General features: G+C 41.3%; 1 protein-coding gene across 1 annotated transcript in view; it reads left to right on the top strand.

Moving 5' to 3' along the window:
• Positions 1–20,927, top strand: part of LOC111951872 (diacylglycerol kinase delta) — a 117,973-nt gene extending 97,046 nt beyond the window's left edge. The window contains 5 exon segments of the mRNA XM_070434981.1: positions 7,039–7,153; positions 7,525–7,614; positions 8,021–8,140; positions 10,072–10,180; positions 17,950–20,927. Of these exon segments, the coding sequence (XP_070291082.1) occupies positions 7,039–7,153; positions 7,525–7,614; positions 8,021–8,140; positions 10,072–10,180; positions 17,950–18,002 (487 nt within the window). The 3' untranslated portion in view covers positions 18,003–20,927.
• The last annotated feature ends 58 nt before the right edge of the window (positions 20,928–20,985 follow it).

Consider the following 20,985-nt stretch of genomic DNA (forward strand, 5'->3'; position numbering starts at 1 on the left):
AACAGCATCCTCACATAGGTGTTCCTCTTGTCCAGGTGGGAGAGGGCAGTATGTAGTGCAATAGAGATCGCGTCATCTGTGGATCCTTTGGGGCGGTATGCGAATTGGAGTGGGTCCAGGGTGTCAGGGATGATGGTGTTGATGTGCACCATGACCAGCCTTTCAAAGCATTTCATGGCTACAGATGTGAGTACTAGTCATTTAGACAGGTTACCTTGTCGTTCAGGAACTATGGTGATCTGCTTGTCTGGTAGGCTGTCGTCACTGGCAGCTCACGGCTGGGTTTCCCTCTGTAATAGTTTGCAAGCCCTTCCACATCCAGCAAGCGTCAGAGCCAGCGTAGTAGGATTCGATCTAAGTCTTGTATTGATGCTTTGCCTGTTTGATGGCTCATCAGATGTCGTAGAAGAATTTCTTATAAGCGGCCAGATTAGTGTCCCGCTCCTAGCATTTAGCTCAGTGCGGATGTTGCCTATAATCCATGGCTTCTGGTTGGGATATGTATGTACGGTCGCTGTGAGGACAACGATGTCGATGCACTTATTAATGACGCCAGTGACTAATGTGGTAAACTCCTCAATGTTATCGGATGAATCCCGGAACAAAATCCAGTCTGTGGTAGCGAAACAGTCCTGTATTGAGCTTGTCACTGGTACTTCCTGTTTGAGTTTTAGCTTGTAAGCAGGAATCAGGAGGATTTTTTATTTTATTTTTATTTCTCCTTTATTTAACCAGGTAGGCCAGTTGAGAACAAGTTCTCATTTACAACTGCGACCTGGCCAAGATAAAGCAAAGCAGTGCGACACAAACAACAACACAGAGTTACACATGGAATAAACAAACGTACAGTCAATAACACAATATAAAAAGTCCATATACAGTGTGTGCAAATGGTGTGAGGTAAGGAAATAAATAGGCCATAGTAGTAATTACAATTTAGCAAATTAACACTGGAGTGATAGATGTGCAGATGATGATGTGTGAGTAGAAATACTGGTGTGCAAAAGAGCAAAAAAATWAATAAAAACAATATGGGGATGAGGTTGGTAGATTGGATGGGCTATTTACAGATGGGCTGTGTACAGCTGCAGCGATTGGTAAGCTGCTCAGATAGCTGATGCTTAAAGTTAGATATAGGGAGATATAAGTCTCCAATTTCAGCGATTTTTGCAATTCGTCCCAGTCATTGGCAGCAGAGAACTGGAAGGAAAGGCGGCCAAAAGAAGTGTTGGCTTAAGTTATGGTCAGATTTGCCAAAGAGAGGGCGAGCGAGAGCCTTGTATGCATTTCTGTGTGTGGAGTAAAGGTTATCTAGAGTTATGTAGCCTAAAGTTGCACAGGTGTCGGGCTGGTAAAAATGAGGTAAAACAGATTTCAGTTTCCCTGCATTAAAATCACCGGCCATGGGAAACACTGCCTCGGGATGTCCATGTTCCTGTTTGCTTATGGCCCTATACATCTCGCTGAGTGCAGTCTTATACCAGCATCTTTTTGTGGCAGTAAATAGACAGCAACGGAAAATATAGATTAAAACTCTTGGTAAATCGTATGGTATGTAGCTTATCATGAGGTATTCTAACTCAGGCAAGCAAAAACTTGAGACTTCCTTAACATTATAGATTGCACACCAGCTGTTTTTAACAAAGCGACACTCCCCTCCCTTCATCTTACCCGAGGCTGCCGTCCAGTCTTGACGATGCATGCAAAAACCAGCAAGATGTACAGTGGGGAGAACAAGTATATGATACACTGCCGATTTTGCAGGTTTTCCTACTTACAAAGTATGTAGAGGTCTGTAATTTTTTATCATAGGTACACTTCAACTGTGAGAGACGGAATCCAGAAAATCACATTGTATGATTTTTAAGTACCAAAATCCCTGCTGCAGTGTGTGCAAACCTGGTCTAACTACAGGAAACGTATGATCTCTGTAATTGCAAACAAAGGTTTCTGTACCAAATATTAAGTTCTGCTTTTCTGATGTATCAAATACTTATGTCATGCAATAAAATGCAAATTAATTACTTAAAATCATACAATTTTCTGGATTTTTGTTTTAGATTCCGTCTCTCACAGTTGAAGTGTACCTATGATAAAAAATGACAGACCTCTACATGCTTTGTAAGTAGGAAAACCTGCAAAATCGGCAGTGTATCAAATACTTGTTCTCCCCACTGTATATGATCCATGTCGTTGATATGCCACGACTCCAAGAAACATACAGTTCTTCAGGTCCCGTTGATAGGATATTCTCGAACAGAGCAAGTCCAGTTTGTTCACTAGTGTATATAGTAACAATRAAATTATGAACAACTTACTATAAGATTTCACCTTTGTTATGACGGTAAAATATTTACGACCACACAGTACTTAGTGACAGTACAATATTGACACCATTTCATATAACTGATGACAGAGAAGTTCATCATAAACTTCCACTGAGCGGCGAAGAGGCACAAATCAAATGTGGGCAGACTCGTTACAACTTCAGCTTCAATCACGGAGTGATTTCGTCCGTCTGTGACCAAGTGAAAGTGGTCTTCTTTAAATTCTATGAAATTATTTAGTATTTTTTCATTGTGAGAGCTCTAAATCCGGCTGAGAATATCACAGTGAGATGAAACCACAACTGTTGGATTCGCTAGATTGTCCCCTTTCATATGCTCATATGCCGTCTCCAAGACTGGGGTCCGTTCGCTCAGAGGAAGAGCAAATCTATCTTTCTCTATCTAATCTTTGTCTGGATAGGCCAGAAAATTTCACATGCCACTAGGGTCTGAAACCTGACACTTCAAGTCTGCTTCGCTGAGAGAGTGGTAGCAGAGAGCAGACATATGGGGCTTTCTGGCACTGTAAGGCACAGGACCCAACAACGTTCACACAGCACTTTGTACACCAAAATGTCAGTCGGAACCGGTCCAGAACCACTGAAAGTCCCCCATCTACAGTGGCTTGCGAAAGTATTCACCCCCTTGGCATTTGTCCTATTTTGTTGCCTTACAACCTGGAATTAAAATGGATTTTGGGGGTGGTTGTATCATTTGATTTACACAACATGCCTACCACTTTGAAGGTGCAAAATATTTTTTATGGTGGAACAAACAAGAAATAACACCAAAAAAACAGAAAACTTTAGCCTGGATAACTATTCACCCCTCCGAAGTCAATGCTTTGTAGAGCCACCTTTTGCAGCAATTACAGCTGCTAATCTTTCGGGTTATGTCTCTATAAGCTTGACACATCTAGCCACTGGGAGTTTAGCCATTCTTCAAGACAAAACTGCTCCAGCTACTTCAAGTTGGGTAAGTCATACCACAGATTCTCAATTGGATTGAGGTCTGGGCTTTGACTAGGCCATTCCAAGACATTTAAATGTTTCCCCTTAAACCACTCGAGTGTTGCTTTAGCAGTATGCTTAGGGTCATTGTCCTGCTGGAAGGTGAACCTCCGTCCCAGTCTCAAATCTCTGGAAGACTGAAACAGGTTTCCATCAAGTATTTCCCTGTATTTAGTGCCATCCATCATTACTTCAATTCAATCCACAATTCCTTCCAGTTTCCCAGTCCCTGCTGATGAAAAACATCCCACACCATGATGCTGCCACCACCATGCTTCACTGTGGGGATGGTGTTCTCAGGGTGATGAGAGGTGTTGGGTTTGCGCCAGACATGCCGTTTTTCTTGATGGCCAAAAAGCTACATTTTTGTCTCATCTGACCAGAGTAACTTCTTCAATATGTTTGCTGGGGTCTCCCACATGCCTTTTGGCGAACACCAAATGTGTTTGCTTATTTTCTTCTTTAAGCAATGGCTTTTTTCTGGCCACTCTTCCGTAAAGCCCAGCTCTGTGGAGTGTACAGCTTAAAGTGGTCCTATGGACAGACACTCCAGTCTCCGCTGTGGAGCTTTGCAGCTCCTTCAGGGTTATCTTTGGTCTCTTTGCTGCCTCTCTGATTAATGCCCTCCTTGCCTGGTCCGTGTGTTTTGTGGGCGGCCCTCTCTTGGCAGGTTTGTTGTGGAGCCATATTCTTTAAATTTTTGAATAATGGATTTAATGGTGCTCCGTGGGATGTTCAAAGTTTCTGWTTTTTTTTTTAACCCAATCCTGATCTGTACTCCTCCACAACTTTGTCCCTGACCTGTTTGGAGAGCTCCTTAATCTTCATGGTGCTGCTTGCTTGGTGGTGCCCCTTGTTTAGTGGTCTTGCAGACTCTGGGGCCTTTCAGAACATGTGTGTATATATACTGAGATCATGTGACACATAGATTGCACACAGGTGGACTAATTATGTGACTTCTGAAGGTAATTGGTTGCACCAGATCTTATTTAGGGGCTTCATAGCAAAGGGGGTGATTACATATGGACGCACCACTTTTCCTGCGTTTTTTTGTGTAATTTGTTTGAAACAAGTAATTTTTTTTCATTTCACTTCACCAATTTATACTATTTTGTGTATGCCCATTACATGAAATTTAAATTACAGGTTGTAATCCAACAAAATAGGAAGAACTCCAAGGGGGATGAATACTTTTACAAGGCACTGTAGGGGACTTAACATCTAAGAACTGAAATGCTTCCATTGCTTCAGTTTGTTAACCGCAGACTATTTTCACCCATGGCTTTGTTTGCCATCACCTTTACTGGGTAGTACCTTTAAAGGTAGTAACTCATTAAACATAATGGGATAGTTCAGCAAAATAATGTATTCAAATGCTGTATTCAGATGCTGGTTTGATACCCGTGCCGGCCGCCACCGGGAGACTTTTGCGGCTTTTGGTTTCTCTCCCTCTAAAAACAGAAATAAATCATTCTAATTAACAAACTGGCTTTATTTACAAATTAGGGAGAATGTCTCACCCCATGTTCAAGAATGGGCTTTTTATCACTCACTCTTGGTTAAAGGAAAACAAAATAATCTCCAAAATATTGTTCGTTTTTAATTAATAATAAGATATTCTTAGATATTCTCACAGATCAGATTTGCCCTAACAAAAAATGCTCCTTAAATATTAATTTAGAATCCTCCAATCCTCTAAATGTAATTATTGGCAGAGAGTCACGTTATTGAAAAAAATATTTTTAGATATACTGTAGGCCTACCGTAGGCAAAATGAGTCTCACTAGTGTTGAGTGATGTTCTGTTAAAAGTGGTGTACAGTAGGTCTTATTTATTTAAAAAGCATTGAAGTTAGAAGCAATAGGATTTGAAGCAATAGCCTATTTCAGCACATTTTCACGCTGCTCTGAGACAAGCATGGGGACTGGTCTTGATAAATCAATGAGATTTATATTTTCACTGAATCTCCGTTTGGGTATTGGTTACACTACAATTAGGGTGGTGAAATGTTATGCTCTTAGTACTGTAGCCTACTCCCGACCATCACGTTGCACAACGCCATATTTTCCTAACAGAGTTGTGCAGCGTTCTAAGACACTGCATCTCAGTGCAAACTGCGTTGCTGCAGATGCTGGTTCGATACACGTGTCGGCCGCGACCGGGAGACACATTGAGGCAGCTTTTGGTTTCTCTCCCTCTAAAAACAGAAATAAATAGTTATAAATAACAAACTGGCTTTATTTACAAAATTGTGAGAATGTCTCACCCCATGTTCAAGAATGGCATTTTTCTCGCTCACTCTAGGTTAAAGGAAAATACTTTTTTTAAACAAAGTGATTATTATTATTATTAATTAATTTAGAATTATATAAAAGCCCCTTAGATCTTCTCACAGGTCAGATTTGCCCTAACAAAAAAATGCTCCTTAGATATTAATTTATAATCCTTCAATCCTCTTATGCTCTTAGTACTGTAGCCTACTCCCGACCGTCACATTGTACAGCGCCATATTTTCCATTCCATRGTAACGGAAACCCTGAGGATTTCGTTTTTTGTTTTTCTTGGAATAGAAACACCATAATAAGAATCAAATTAATTWAACTAAATTTCTTCAAATCAATCCCATATGTTCTTACAAATAAAGGTTTTAAATGATCTAGTAATTCCAATATTGAAGACTCAAATGCTTCTCAAAGATGCCCTCTGGTCGTCGAACTAGCATTAATGGTAAAAATGTCTGACAATTAAATAACGTGACATAGAATTCTGCAGCAGCCCTCAAAGTGTGCTGCAGTATTACGCAACTTTTAAAGGAGGAACCACTGTACCAGGACTGGGAAAAGGCACGGCTTAAACTTTGATTGCTTTGCGCATGTGGGGAAATTAGTGTGTCGTGTTGTTTGGCTGAGAGTTTCCTTTTGCGAAGGTGGAGACAAAGCGGAACACTTATGGACTCAGAACTTAATCATGCATCGGACCAAATTACGCAATATTTTTGTTCTGGTTTAACCCGAGATTACACTGCTCTATGGAGTGATTGTAATCCACACTTTGATTTTGGTAGAAAAGTCACTGCCAAAAATCGTTTGTTCACATTTTCGGACTAAAAACATTATTTCACTCAGCATGGAGTGTGTCTGAAGTTACACATCACACTATTACAATAGTGTGACTGTTTTCAAATAAAATGTTTCATATATTTTCTTAAGCATCCTCTGTATTATGTGCTTATTGTTTAATGCTTAAGGAGCATCCAGTACTGCTGGAATGTCCATTTTTTTGTGAGAAATTACACGGGTCACTCAAAACATTTACAAAGTATAAATAGATCACACTTTAGATGAGGCCAGGCAAAAATACTAATGATTAGTAAATGGTTTATAAGGACCTACATTAAATATCTGCTCAATTATCTTATGGATCATTATTCAATTATTTTAAAGTTGTGTATAAATGTGTGAATAACTAGGTTGCTGACATTTTTTAAAAGTATTAATAAATGATGAATAAACTATTTATAAATACATTATAAATGCTTTATTACGTGGAGTTATTATAAAGTGCTACCCAACTTCTTACATACATGTTTCTAAAATGTAAATATGTTGGGGGAAATAGAGCTCTTACAATTCAAGTCTTTTTTTTTGTTATATTTGTCTTTATTTTGATATATAACACAATGTTATGTTTATTTCCTGTAGGATAAGAGAGGCAGCTAAGACCCATAAACTGGTAGAACAGGAGTTAGCCCATGCTGTCAATGCTAGTGCCATGGTCCTCACTGAAGCGTTCCCCTCCAAACCATCCAGCCCTGAGGTAAGACAACTACAACACCCAGCAGTCACTACACTAAACTACACCGCCCAGCAGCCTCTCGGAATGCAATGAACTACACTACCCAGCAGCCACCTGTGGGAACAAAAACGACATTACCCAGCAGTGACCTGCGGGGACATAAAACTACACTACACAGAAGCCACTCTGGGGAAGACACAACTACCCTACCCAGCAGCACTCCCCAGCAGCACTCACTAAACTACACTACCCAGCAGCCACTGTGGGGAAACACTTTGAGGGGCAACAAAACTACACTGTCATGGGTTACGATTAACTCCTAACCCGAACCTATAGTAATTGAAATGCTGTAGTACCCGATACAATAGTTTGTGTATGTTTTATCTCTTCAGTGTCTGAGTCGCAGTACAGCAGTGGAGATTGTGAACAGCAGTAAAGTCCTTCAGCTGGAGACCAGGATGCTGCTGGAGGGAAAACTACTGGTATACTATAAACTCTACCACTGCACTATAGCCAACCCCAACTAGCCTGAAATCCAGAACCTGTTTTGCTAACATTCCATTCATTGTACTCCTTGTCATTGCCATATTGTTTTGCATGACAATGCGTGGGAAGGAGTGGAATGATAGCAGAACAGTTCCCAGGACCCAGGCTAAACCCAAACCTTACTGTGCTGGATCAGACATTTTATTTTCACATTGTCCGTCCCAGCAAACATGGTGAATTCGTGAACAGACCAACCCAGTGCAGATTAGGCTAATTAGCTCGGTTCTGTTTGGTTTGGCTCAGTAGTGTGAAAAAGGTTTCCTAATAGATAATGTATGTATATTTTACTGGTCTCTTCCCCTCCCGCTCTCCTCCCTGTCCCCCCCTCCCGCTCTGTTTTAGCTGGACTCTCCCCAGGAAGAGGACCTTCTCTCTACTCTCAACTCTCTGAGTGCTGAGCTCCACAAGCTAGATGACATACACTGGATCTGCCCTGCCATGCACTGCTCAGAGGAAGTGGATGTGAGTGTGTGTAAGGCAGGGTTTCCCAAACTTGGTCCTCGGGACCCCAAGGTGTGCACGTTTTTGGTTTTTGCCCTATTCAAATAATCAACTAATCATCAAACTTTGATCAGTTGAATCAGCTATGTAGTTTTGGGGCAAAAACTAAAACGTGCACCCCTTGGGGTCCCGAGGACCAAGTTTGGGAAACCCTGGTGTAAAGGTTGGGGGTGTGTTTGTGTGTCTTTGGTAAAGTTGTCTGCTCAATTTGTACCTGACCTGGGTTGAAATACATGTGTATTTGTTATTTAAGATGGMTTTTTTTCTGTGTATTCTTTCTATTTTTATTTGTTTTTTAGTGGTTATTTGTAAAAACTAAATAGTCTGCCAATTTCAAATACTTCCTTGAATACTATTTGAAAACCTTTTCAAATTCCGTCAAATATTATGCTCTAAAGGGCATGGCACTTCCTACAGAATTGGACTCTTCACAGTGTTATGCTGGCATGTAAACGGTTCAAAGGCCGCCATACTGGAGAATGCATTGCCAGCACATACAGTCTGCGGAACTCTTGGATCACTACAAGATCTCAACCAAAGTCAACACCGTGGTCAACGATAACGCCAATAACATGGTTGTTGCCTTTTCTCATTTTGAAGACGACACATCCTCTGAAGAAGAGGATACTGATGTTGAAGTGGAGGAAGGTCTGTAAGTTCCACTGACCTTGATGAAGTTCACTTTCCACAGCATGAAAGATGCTTTTCTCACACACAAGTCACTGTAAAATATGTCTATAAATCTGCAGATAACCACAACAAAGCCATTTCCAAAGCCTCCAACATTGTCTCCCACTACAGCAAGTCAATATTTGCACAGGATCTCCTTGAATCATCTGCAACCAGCCACAAGGTAGAACTCTCAACCGAAATGATTCGCTCAGTTCTCAGTGCTTGATGAAGAAAAGCTTGACACTGCCTGTCACCAAGTTATCTATGTACGAGAAGTATGTCCTCGCTGATGTTGTGGACATCCAAACCCCCTTTGAGGTTGCCACAGATAGTGCAAGGATCTGAAAATTGTCACAGCCACCTACATCATTCCATGTATCAGAGGACTGACTAAACAGCTCCTCACTTGCTCTACCAGGTAGAATGGAAAGCTTGTCAAAAACCTGGAAGAAGTTGACAAGCGCCTGACTGTTTATGAGCATAAGAAACCATACCAGATTGCCTCAGTCTTGGATTCACAATTTAAACTGGCATGGTGCTTAGAAGGCTGCACTTACTGCAGACATCAATGATCCTGCCGCAAAGTTTACCGGCGCAACACTGATCCTCTGAAATTCTGGAAGACACACAGTCACAGGTGCCCAACACTGAGCAGAGTTGCTGCTGAGTACCTACACGTCACAGCATCTGTGGAGCAGCTTTTCAGCACATCTTCAGACCAGATCGCAGTTCAATGTCCAAGGAGCTTTTTTGAAACCCTGATGTTTTTGAAATGTAACATAGCATCTCTTTCATGAGACACCAAAGTATAAAGTATGGGCCGCATATTGTGATGAAACAGTGAAATAAGTCCTGTACATGTTAAGTTTGTTTGTTATTTTAAATAKATCTACTATCTACATTCACAACTATTTTCAAATACATTCAAATATTTTTTTGATAATACCATCTTTCATATACTTCCAAAGAAYTGCATTTGAAGTAATTGTAAATACATGCCAATACTTAAATGTACTTTCCAAATGGTATTTTCAAATACATTCCAATATTCAACTACTTTTTTTCTTCAAAATCTAAATACTTGTTTTGAAATCTATTGAAAAGTAATTGAAATACCTACAACAGTATTTGAACCCAGGTCTGATTTGTACATGGATCGACAACAGCAGAAGTCATTCTTATTCAACCACACCATTATTTCTCTTCCTCCCTCTTTCCAGGACTCTGTGAGAGTGAGTGGTAAGAGTAGTATGAAGCTAAAGATGATGCCCAAGGTGAGGAAGGAGAGAGAGAAGCTCCACAAGCAGATGTCCAACAGCTCTCTGTCGGGTAAGGATCCAGGCGAGTCCCTGCTTTAAGGCCTAACCTCCATACAACCACAGCCACGCTATTATATTGTGGCCTGGTCCAACAGCTCTCTGTCGGGTATGGATCCAGGCAAACCCCTGCTTTGAGGCCTAACCTCCATACAACCACAGCCACAGTTTAGTACATTGTGGCCTGGTACAACGGTCAGGTAAGAGTCTAGGCGAGCCCCTACTTCACGGCCTGCTGGAGACAATCAGGCTCCAGATATGAATACCCCTGGCCTGCTCTAAATGCTGTGTAGCTGTATATTGTAGCTTCTGTATGTTTATTTTCTCTTGTTTGATTCTGTTTCTCTTTAAGTTCACCTATGCATGCTCGTGGATTCGTGAACTTTCAGTGTCCATGTCAGTGATGGCTGGTGGCACTTTAAATTGAAGAACGGGCTCATAGTAAAAGCTGGAACGGTATAGATTGGACTGTATCAAACACATTGGCTCCATGTGTTTGATACCATTCCATTAACTCCATTCCATCCATTATTATGTGCCCGTCTTCCCCTCAGCAGCCTCTTCTGGTATGTGAACTTTCAGTGTTGGTGTGTTTTCTTTTTGTATATCTATATGTGTGTTTCTTTGCGCTGGTCTGTCTGTGTGCGTGTGTTTCTGTGTCTATGTCTGTGGCTATAGCGGAGAGGTGGGAAAGTGAGGAGGTAGCTGCGTGGCTGTACTCTCTGGGGTTAGGGGAGTACAGAGAGACTTTTCTCTCCAGGGACATCCAGGGCTGCCAGCTCTCACAGCTGCAGCGGCACGACCTCAAGGTACAGGAGGACCATAGGAAACTGGGTGCCCATTTTGGGTATAGGACTAGGCAGCCATTTTGGGTCTAAGGCATAGTGTTACTTCCAGTTACACTGGAACTGTGCATGGCCTTCTTGAGTGTGTGATTTTGTAATCAAATTAAGTGACATTTATGCTTTATGAATGTAAGGTATACCATTTTATACTGAACAAAAATATAAACGCAACATGTAAAGTGTTGATCCCATGTTTCATGAGCTGAAATAAAAGATCACAGAAATGTTCCATACACACATAAATCTTATTTCTCTGTTATCTTATCCCTGTTAGTGTTAATTTCTCATTTGCCAATATATTCCATCTACCTGCCAGGTGTGGCATATCAAGAAGCTGATTAAACAGCATGATCATTACACAGGTGCACCTTGTGCTAGGGACAATAAAAGGCCACTCTAAAATGTGCAGTTTTGTCACACAACACAATGCCACAGATGTCTCAAGTTTAGAGGGAGCATGCAATTGGCATGCTGACTGCAGGAATGTCTACCAGAGCTGTTGTCAGAGAATTGAATGTTAATTTCTCTACCATAAGCCGCCTRCAACATTGTTTTAGAGTATTTGGCAGTACGTTCAACCGGCCTCACAACCGCAACCACGTATAACCACGCTAGCCCAGGACTTCCACATCTGGCTTCTTCACCTGCAGGACCAGCGACCCGGACAGCTGATTAAGTATTTCTGTCTGTATTAAGCTTTTTTTTGTGGCGAAAACCATATTCTGATTGGCAAGGCCTGGCTCCCAAGTGGCCCCTGCCCAGTCATGTGAAATCCATAGATTAGGACCTAATTCATTTATTTCAATTGACTGATTTCCTTATATGAACTGTAACTCAGTAAAATCGTTGAAATTGTTGCATTTTACGTTTATATTTTTGTTCAGTATATTGATTACTTTTCTATCAATGACTTGCTTACTCATTGTAGAAAGATGATACCCCCATTTCCCACTTCAGAAGTATCAGTATCAACTAATAGGAAGCTCTCTACACAAATAACTCACGTTCATTTTAGCTTGGAGTTCCAGAGTTTCCAACYTGATGTGAATGCGGCTAGAGGCGTCATGCCCATAGGGGGTACAAGGACACATGCCCCCACAGATTTGTCCTGTAATAATAATAACAAATATATTTATATATACAGTACCAGTCAAAAGTTTAGACACACCTACTTATTCCAGGGTTTTTCTTTATTTGTATTATTTTCTACATTGTAGAATAATAGTGAAGACATCAAAACTATGAATAAACACATATGGAATCATGTAGTAACCAAAAAATATTTTATATTTGAGATTCTTCAAAGTAGCCACCCTTTGCCTACTCTTGGCATTCTCTCAACCAGCTTCATGAGGTAGTCACCTGGAATGGTTTTCAATCAACAGGTGTGCCTTGTTAAACATTCATTTGTGGAATGTATTTCCTTCTTATGCGTTTGATCCAATCAGCTGTGTTGTGACAAGGTAGGGGTGGGTATACCCTATTTGGTAAAAGGCCAAGTCCATATTATGGTAAGAACAGCTCAAACAAGCAAAGAGAAATGACAGTCCATCATTACTTTAAGTCATGAAGGTCAGTCAATCCAGAAAATTTCAAGAACTTGTTAAGTTTCTTCTAGTGGAGTCGCAAAAACCATCAAGCGCTATGATGAAACTGCCACTCATGAGGTCCGCCACAGGAAAGTGCATTAGAGACTTGCTTGGGCTGAATGGCGCCAGAGGAGATGGCTGCCGTTTTACAAACCCCTAATCAATTGTGTTGTGTTTTTTGCGTTATTTGTAACTTATTTTGTGCATAATGTTTCTTCTACCGTGTCTTATTACCGAAAAGAGCTTCTAGATATCAGGACAGCGATTACTCACCCCGTACTGGAGGAATACTTTTTCTTTAACAAGTCGGATGGGAAGGATTTACTACAGACGCCCGACAAGGCCCTCATCCCCATCATTCGCAGGAGAAAGAGACAGAGATATCCACGACGAAGGTCTGGGTGCCTTGTAAGGAWCKGACGGCGAGCGGGTAATCTCCCTTTACCATCGGTCCTATTAACCAACGTACAATCAATGGAAAATAAAATAGACAAACTACGATCACATATATCTTAACGGGACATTAAAAACTGTAATATCTTATGTTTCACAGAGTCAAGCTTTTTCGGCAGGATAGAATAGCGGCCTCTGGTAAGACAAGTGGTGGCTGTCTATGTATATTTGTAAACAACAGCTGGTGCATGATATCTAAGGAAGTCTTGAGGTTCTCACCTGAGGTATAGTTACTCATGATAAGCTGTAGATCACACTATTTACCAAGAGAGTTTTCATGTATATTCTTCGTAGCTGTCTATTTACCACCACAAACCGATGCTGGCACTAAGACCGCACTCAATGAGCTGTATACAGCCATAAGCAAACAGGAAAATGCTCATCCAGAGTCGGCGCTCCTAGTGGCCGGGGACTTTAATGCAGGGAATCAGTTTTACCTAATTTCTATCAGCATGTTAAATGTGCAACCAGAGGGGAAAAAACTCTAGACCACCTTTACTCCACACACAGAGACGCGTACAAAGCTCTTCCTCGCATTTGGCATATCTGACCATAATTCTATCCTCCTGATTCCTGCTTACAAGCAAAAACTAAAGCAGGAAGCACCAATGACTCGGTCATCAAGAAAGTGGTCAGAGGAAGCAGATGCTAAGCTACAGGACTGTTTTGCTAGCACAGACTGGAATATGTTCCAGGATTCTTCTGATGGCATTGAGGAGTACACAACATCAATCACTGGCTTCGTCAATAAGTGCATCTATGACGTCATCCCCACAGTGACTGTACGTTCATACCCCAACCAGAAGCCATGGAATACAGGCAACATCCGCACTGAGCTAAAGGGTAGAGCTGCCGCTTTCAAGGAGTTGGACTCTAACCCGGAAGCTTATAAGAAATCCTGCTATGCCTTCGACAAACCATCAAACAGGCAAAGCCTCAATACAGGACTAAGATTGAATCCTACTACACTGGCTCTGATGCTCGTCGGATGTGGCAGGGCTTGCAAACTATTACAGACTACAAAGAGAAGCACAGCCAAAAGCTGCCCAGTGACGCGAGCCTACCAGACAAGCTAAATTACTTCTATGCTCGCTTTGAGGCAAGTAACACCGAAACATGCATGAGAGCATCAGCTGTTCCAGACGACTGTGTGATCACGCTTCTCCGTAGCCGATGTAAGACCTTTAAACAGGTCAACATTTACAAGGCCGTAGGGCCAGACGGATTACCAGGATGTGTGCTCAGAGCATGCGCTGACCAACTGGCAAGTGTTTTCACTGACATTTTCAACATTTTCCTGACTGTGTCTGTAATACCAACATGTTTTAAGCAGACCACCATAGTCCCTGTGCACAAGAACACTAAGGTAACCTGCCTAAATGACTACTGACCTGTAGCACTCACGTCCGTAGCCATGAAGTGCTTTGAAAGGCTGGTCATGGCTCACATCAACACCATTATCCCAGAAACACTAGACCCACCCCAGTCAACACTGCCCTTTCCCACCTGGACAAAACTAACACCTATGTGAGAATGCTATTCATTGACTACAGCTCAGCGTTCAACACCATAGCACCCTCAAAGCTCATCACTAAGCTAAGGGCCCTGGGACTAAACACCTCCCACTGTATCCTGGACTTCCTGACAGGCTGCCCCCAGGTGGTAAGGGTAGGTAACAACACATCCGCCACGCTGATCCTCAACTTGGGGGCCCCTCAGGGGTGCGTGCTCAGTCCCCTCCTGTACTCCCTGTTCACTCATGACTGCATGGCCAGGCACGACTCCAACYCCATAATCAAGTTTGCTGATGACACAACAGTGGTAGGCCTGATCACCGACAACGATGAGACAGCCTATAGGGAGGTGGTCAGAGACCTGGCCATGTGGTGCCAGGACAACAGCCTCTCCCTCAACGTGATCAAGACAAAGGAGAAAGATTGTGCTCTACAGGGAGGACCGAGCACACCTCCATTCTCACCGATGGGTGGAGCAGGTTGAGAGCTTCAAGTTCCTTGGAGTCCACATCACCAACAAACTATCGTGGTCCAAACATACCAAGACAGCCGTGAAGAAGGCACAACAAAACCTATTCCCCCTTAGGAGACTGAAAAGATTTGGCATGGGTCCTCAGATCCTCAAACGGTTCTACAGCTGCACAATCGAGAGCATCCTGACTGGTTGCATCACTGCCTGGTATGGCAACTGATCGGCTTCCGACAGCAAGGCACTATAGAGGGTAGTGTGTACGGCCCAGTACATCACTGAGGCCAAGCTTCCTGCCATCCAGGACCTCTATACCAGGCAGTGTCAGAGGAAGGCCTTAAAATGGTCAAAGACTCCAGCCACCCCAGTCATAGACTGTTCTCTCTACTACCACARGGCAAGCTGTACCGGAGTCCCAAGTCTAGGTCCAAAAAGCTTCTTAACAGCTTCTACCCCCAAGCCTTAAGACTCCTGAACAGCTCATCAAAGGGCTACCCAGACCCCTCTTTTACGTTGCTGCTACTCTCTGTTTATTATCTATGCATAGTCACTTTTACTATACCTACATGTACATATGACCTCAATTACCTCGACTAACCGGTACCCCCTGTATATAGCCTCGCTATTGTTATTTTACTGCTGCTGTTTAATTATTTGTTACTTTTATTTTCTATTTTTTACTTAACACTTATTTTTCTTAACTTCTTAAAGCATTGTTGGTTAAGGGCTTGTAAGTAAGCATTTCACTGCGGCGCATGTGACAAATACAATTTGATTCGATTTGAAACACGAGCAATGGACATTAGACCAGTGGAAATCTGTCCTTTGGTCTGATGAGTCCAAATTTGAGATTTTTGGTTCCAACCGCTGTGACTTTGTGAGAGGCAGAGTAGGTAAACGGATGAACTCCGCATGTGTTGTTCCCACCGTGAAGCATGGAGGAGGAAGTTTGATAGTGTGGGGGTGCTTTGCTGGTGACACTGTCTGTTATTTTTTTAGGCACACTTAACCAGCATGGCTACCACAGCATTCTGCAGCGATACGCCATCCCATCTGGTTTGCGCTTAGTTGGACTATCATTTGTTTTTCAACAGGACAATGACCCAACACACCTCCAGGCTGTGTAAGGGCTATTTGACCAAGAAGCAGAGTGATGGAGTGCTGCATCAGATGACCTGGCCTCCACAATCACCTGACCTCAACCCAATTGATATGGTTTGGGATGAGTTGGACCGCAGAGTGAAGGAAAAGCAGCCAACAAGTGCTTAGCATATGTGGGAACTCATTCAAGACTGTTGCAAAAGCATCCCAGGTGAAGCTGGTTGAGAGAAGGCTGAGGTGTGCAGAGCTGTCATCAAGGCAAAGGGTGGCTACTTTGAAGAATCTAAACAATATTTTGATTTGTTAAACACTGTTTGGGTTACTACATGATTCCATATGTGTTATTTCATAGTTTTGATGCCTTCACTATTATTCTACAATGTAGAAAATAGTTTTAAAAAATTGAAAAACCCTTGAATGAGTAGGTGTGTCCAAACTTTTGACTGGTACTGTATATACACTACCTTTCAAACGTTTGGCGTCACTTAGAAATGTCCTTGTTTTTGAAAGAAAATGACATTTTTTGTCCATTTAATAACATCAAATTGATCAGAAATACAGTGTAGACATTGTTAATGTTGTAAATGACTATCGTAGCTGGAAACGGCAGATTTTTTTATGGAATATCTACATAGGCGTACAGAAGCCCATTATCAGCAACCATCACTCCTGTGTTCCAATGGCACGTTGTGTTAGCTAAACCAAGTTTATCATTTTAAAAGGCTAACTGATCATTAGAAAACCCTTTTGCATTTATGTTAGCACAGCTGAAAACYGTTGTTCTGATTAAAGAAGTAATAAAACTGGCCTTCATTAGACTAGTTGAGTATCTGGAGCATCACCATTTGTGGGTTCGATTACAGGCTCAAAATGGCCAGAAACTCGTCAGTCTATTCTTATTCTGAGAAATTAAGGCTATTCCATGTGAGAAATTGCCAAGAAACTGAAGATCTGGTACAACGCCTGTGTACTACTCCCTTCACAGAACAGCGCAAACTGGCTCTAACCAGAATAGAAAGAGGAGTGGGAGGCTCCAGTGCACAACTGAGCAAGAYGACAAGTACATTAGAGTGTCTAGTTTGAGAAACAGATGCCTCACAAGTCCTCACTTGGCAGCTTCATTAAATAGTACAGGCAAACACCAGTCTCAATGTCAACAGTGAAGAGGTGAGTCCGGGATGCTGGCCTTCTAATCAAATCAAAGTTTATTTGTCACGTGCGCCGAATACAACAGGTGTAGACCTTACAGTGAAATGCTTACTTCCAGGCTCTAACCAATAGTGCAAAAACGGTATTAGGTGAACAATAGGTAGGTAAAGATATAAAACAGACGGGCTGGCAAGGTTGGTAGACTTTAGAAAAACAAGCAATAACTAAATGTACTGAATAAGACTCACATTCCTTTCAATCTTTTACCCAGATTTTAGCCGAGATACAGAGAAGCGTATTTAGTTTTAGATACAGACGGCTCAAGATGTATACTTAGATATGCAGATTTTTTGTTGTTGTTGACATAGCTTAATGATTATGGCTTTAGATTTCAGTTAAAAGCTGTTTCAGGTGTTAAAAAAATGCAAGGACAGGGGCCTAGCCCCCCTTCTGGACCACCCCCAACCGTCCTCACATACTTTTTGCACCCTCAGATTTTTAGGGTGCATGACGCCCCTGAAAGCGGCACAAGTTACTTAAGTTGATATAAAGTGATATTAAGTTGATGAAAACTAACGATTTTGAAAAACAGTGAAACATTCATTAACATTGTGTAAAAAGGAGAAACTTTGATTGTCTGTCCATCTCTCTCTCTCCCACAGGATCTTGGGATATTAAAGGTGGGGCATGTGAGACGGATCCTTCAGGCAATTGAGGCACTTAACGAGGAGGCTTAACAAGACACCTGTCACTATGGCAACCGGAGGGGGGATAAATTATTCAACAATTCAATGACCCTCTCCCCATTCAGCTATCACCTCCCCCTTGATTCAATGTTCCCCCATTTTGTAATCAGGGAGTTGTTTTTAACGAGGGGGCGTGGCTTTGCATTGCATCACCGTTTGGTGTGCTTCCAGATAGTCAAAGTGGCCAATCAGAGAAGAGAAAATGGTTTCTAAGCATATTTTGTTTCATTGATGACGCAATGTGTTTACGTAGGCGGTGCTGTCCTTTGCATGACGGGAGTGGACATTTTGTTTTTATTCTTAGATATATCCTCTTTTTGGGGTTTAGGCTACCCTTCCTCTTTTCTCTCTTGACTTTCGGGACTTTTTAGTTTCCTCGAGAAATCTGAAGTTTGAGGACATCTTTGTTGGAGGACATCAACAATAGCGAAAAACAAAAAACAATGTAAACAACATCTCAACTTATTCTCATCTGATGAACTGGAGACTTAAAAATGTGAAAAGGTTTTTATTGAAGGGTCATATTGAGGAATGTAATACATGTGGACTGAATATGGTACTAATATATTGGCCTTGCTAAAGTACTTACCATAATATCTGTAATATATGTACTGTAGCATCTAGCATATCTACGGCTAGCTACTACAGTACTTACTGTAACATCTAAGCCACGATGACCTCAATGTGTCCCTGCATGCCTTCCAAGTTGGATGAAGTAGCCCATTGACACTGATCTAAGATCCGTCTAAGGTTTGCATTATCCCTCCTTGTGGTTATGCTTAGGTTTTGAGGAGGGAAAGTTGATCCTACATCTGTGGTTAGGGGTAATTTATACCATCCCTAACCCCTACGCTGGAATATAAATGCAGTGAGATTTTTTAAGTTTTCTGTTGTAGAAATTGAGTAACATTTTATTTTGAAGGTCTGGTTATAAACAGCTTATAAACTTGTTAATAGATAGTTCATGTATAGTTTTTTAACTGTTAACCGCTATATCGTTCTATATAATTTATTCATGTATTTATGAATAATAGTTTTGGATGAAAATAATATATATTACAAAGACCAGTATGCCGAATCATATATAGTTAAACCATGAACAAGACATATAAGTTAAGTTGTATCATTAAGTTAAAATAACATGTATTTAATTCATTCAATGCAGAACAAGCTATGTATTAGTCATTTAATAGTTAAGTAATGGTGTTTATTATCAGCCTTCCAGATAAAGTGTTAGCTATGATTGTTCTACTGTACCAATAGCGTGCTTGTCCTGCTGTTATTGCTAGAGGCTTTAGTGATGTACCTGTACATGTGTGCCAAGTTTTAAACGACATATGACGATTGTGTGTGTGTGTGTGTGTGTGCAAACGACACTGTGTGCGTGTCATTCATTTCAAAGTTTACTGTATCTTGCCTTGCACTTTACAAAGAGAAACTAAAAGAAAAAAATGTGTGTGTGCGAGCGACGTGTGCGTGTATGTTGTAAAGTGATCGTTCACTTGTGTTTTTATTGCTATGGAAACGGTCGCTCTCCCTTGTATTTATGACACATCTATACAGAGATCAATGTGTGTTAATAATATGTAACATATAAATATAACCAAACGAATGTTAAAGTATATTATATATACATAATAGATATTAAATGTTTATTCACTTGTCAGGGGTTGTTCTACTGTACATGCTCTCAGGGTGGCAAAATTCCAGTAATTTCTTCTAAATTACCAGGTTTCAAGAAATCCAGTTGGAACTTTTCCAGATTTTCAGAAGTGAATACGCAGAAAAACCCAAAATTCTGAGGATTTTTGGAAACCCAGGAATTTTGGGAAAGTTTACAGAATTTTTCAACCCTAATGTTCTCACTTTACACATCCTAATCTCATGGAAGACTGGATTCTGAAAAATGTTGCTACACCGTTACTCCAACGCTATGCCAACGGTTCCTTAGCTGCTGTTGTTGCGTCTATGGCATGACGCTAGGATATCAGTATTGAAATCTTGTGTGACATAACATATATAGTGGTCAATCGCCAAGGTACTGAGAGGTATGGAGAACAATGCAACAACGACTTAACGATCAAGTCAAGAGGAAACGTTTTGGAAACGTTTTGTTGGACAACATGTAACATGCCACGGTTATGTAACAGTATTTGACGGCAAGTTTTTGTGAACGCACGCCGCAATGCGCAAAGCTGGACTCGATGTTGCACGTTGTTTGTTCAAAGATGTTTAATAATAATAATCTTGTGCTGTTAATTCGTTGTACTGGTTGATCTCTGTAACCAGGCTGAAAGGTCAGCCTTTGGGCCTAAAAATTATTCCTTGAAGTCCTAAGTGTCAAGATGTTGTATATTATACTATTTAATGGTATCAATTGATAAGGAGGATGTTATTGTGATTCAAATCTTGAATGTAATCTTGAATTGTGATCAAATCTTGAATTGTGAATCTTTGAACTCATCATGTATTGAACTTGATTGAGTGTTCCCAAATAGATATACATTATGCTCCATCTCAGAGCCAAACTGTTATTTTGACAGTTTACTCGACATAAATGTTTGTTGCCAATAAGACAGGAATCATGCAGGCTATGATTTTACTGTTTTACTGCATATGATTGATTATCATCAGTGAATTTGGGCCGGATTACAATCAAAGGCACGTTGTCGAAAAGCGCACTGGACTTGACTTTTAAAGGTAATTTACGCTTGAGCCAATATCAAGCGTGCAGCGCCCTTCGCGACAGTAGGCCTTCGATTGAATTCCGGCCCTAGCCTATTTATTTGTGCTATCCAATTGCCAATCATCCATGTCCCAGAACCCAGAGAGAGAGACAGCATTCACTGGCTGCTAGCAGGAGGCTGAAATAAAGTGTATCCATCGCTGTTGGAGTCATGTGTGTGTGTGTGTGTGTGTGTGTGTGTGTGTGTGTGTGTCCCAAGTGTGACA

Source organism: Salvelinus sp. IW2-2015, linkage group LG3 (genome assembly GCF_002910315.2).
Source record: "Salvelinus sp. IW2-2015 linkage group LG3, ASM291031v2, whole genome shotgun sequence".
Taxonomy (NCBI): domain Eukaryota; kingdom Metazoa; phylum Chordata; class Actinopteri; order Salmoniformes; family Salmonidae; genus Salvelinus; species Salvelinus sp. IW2-2015.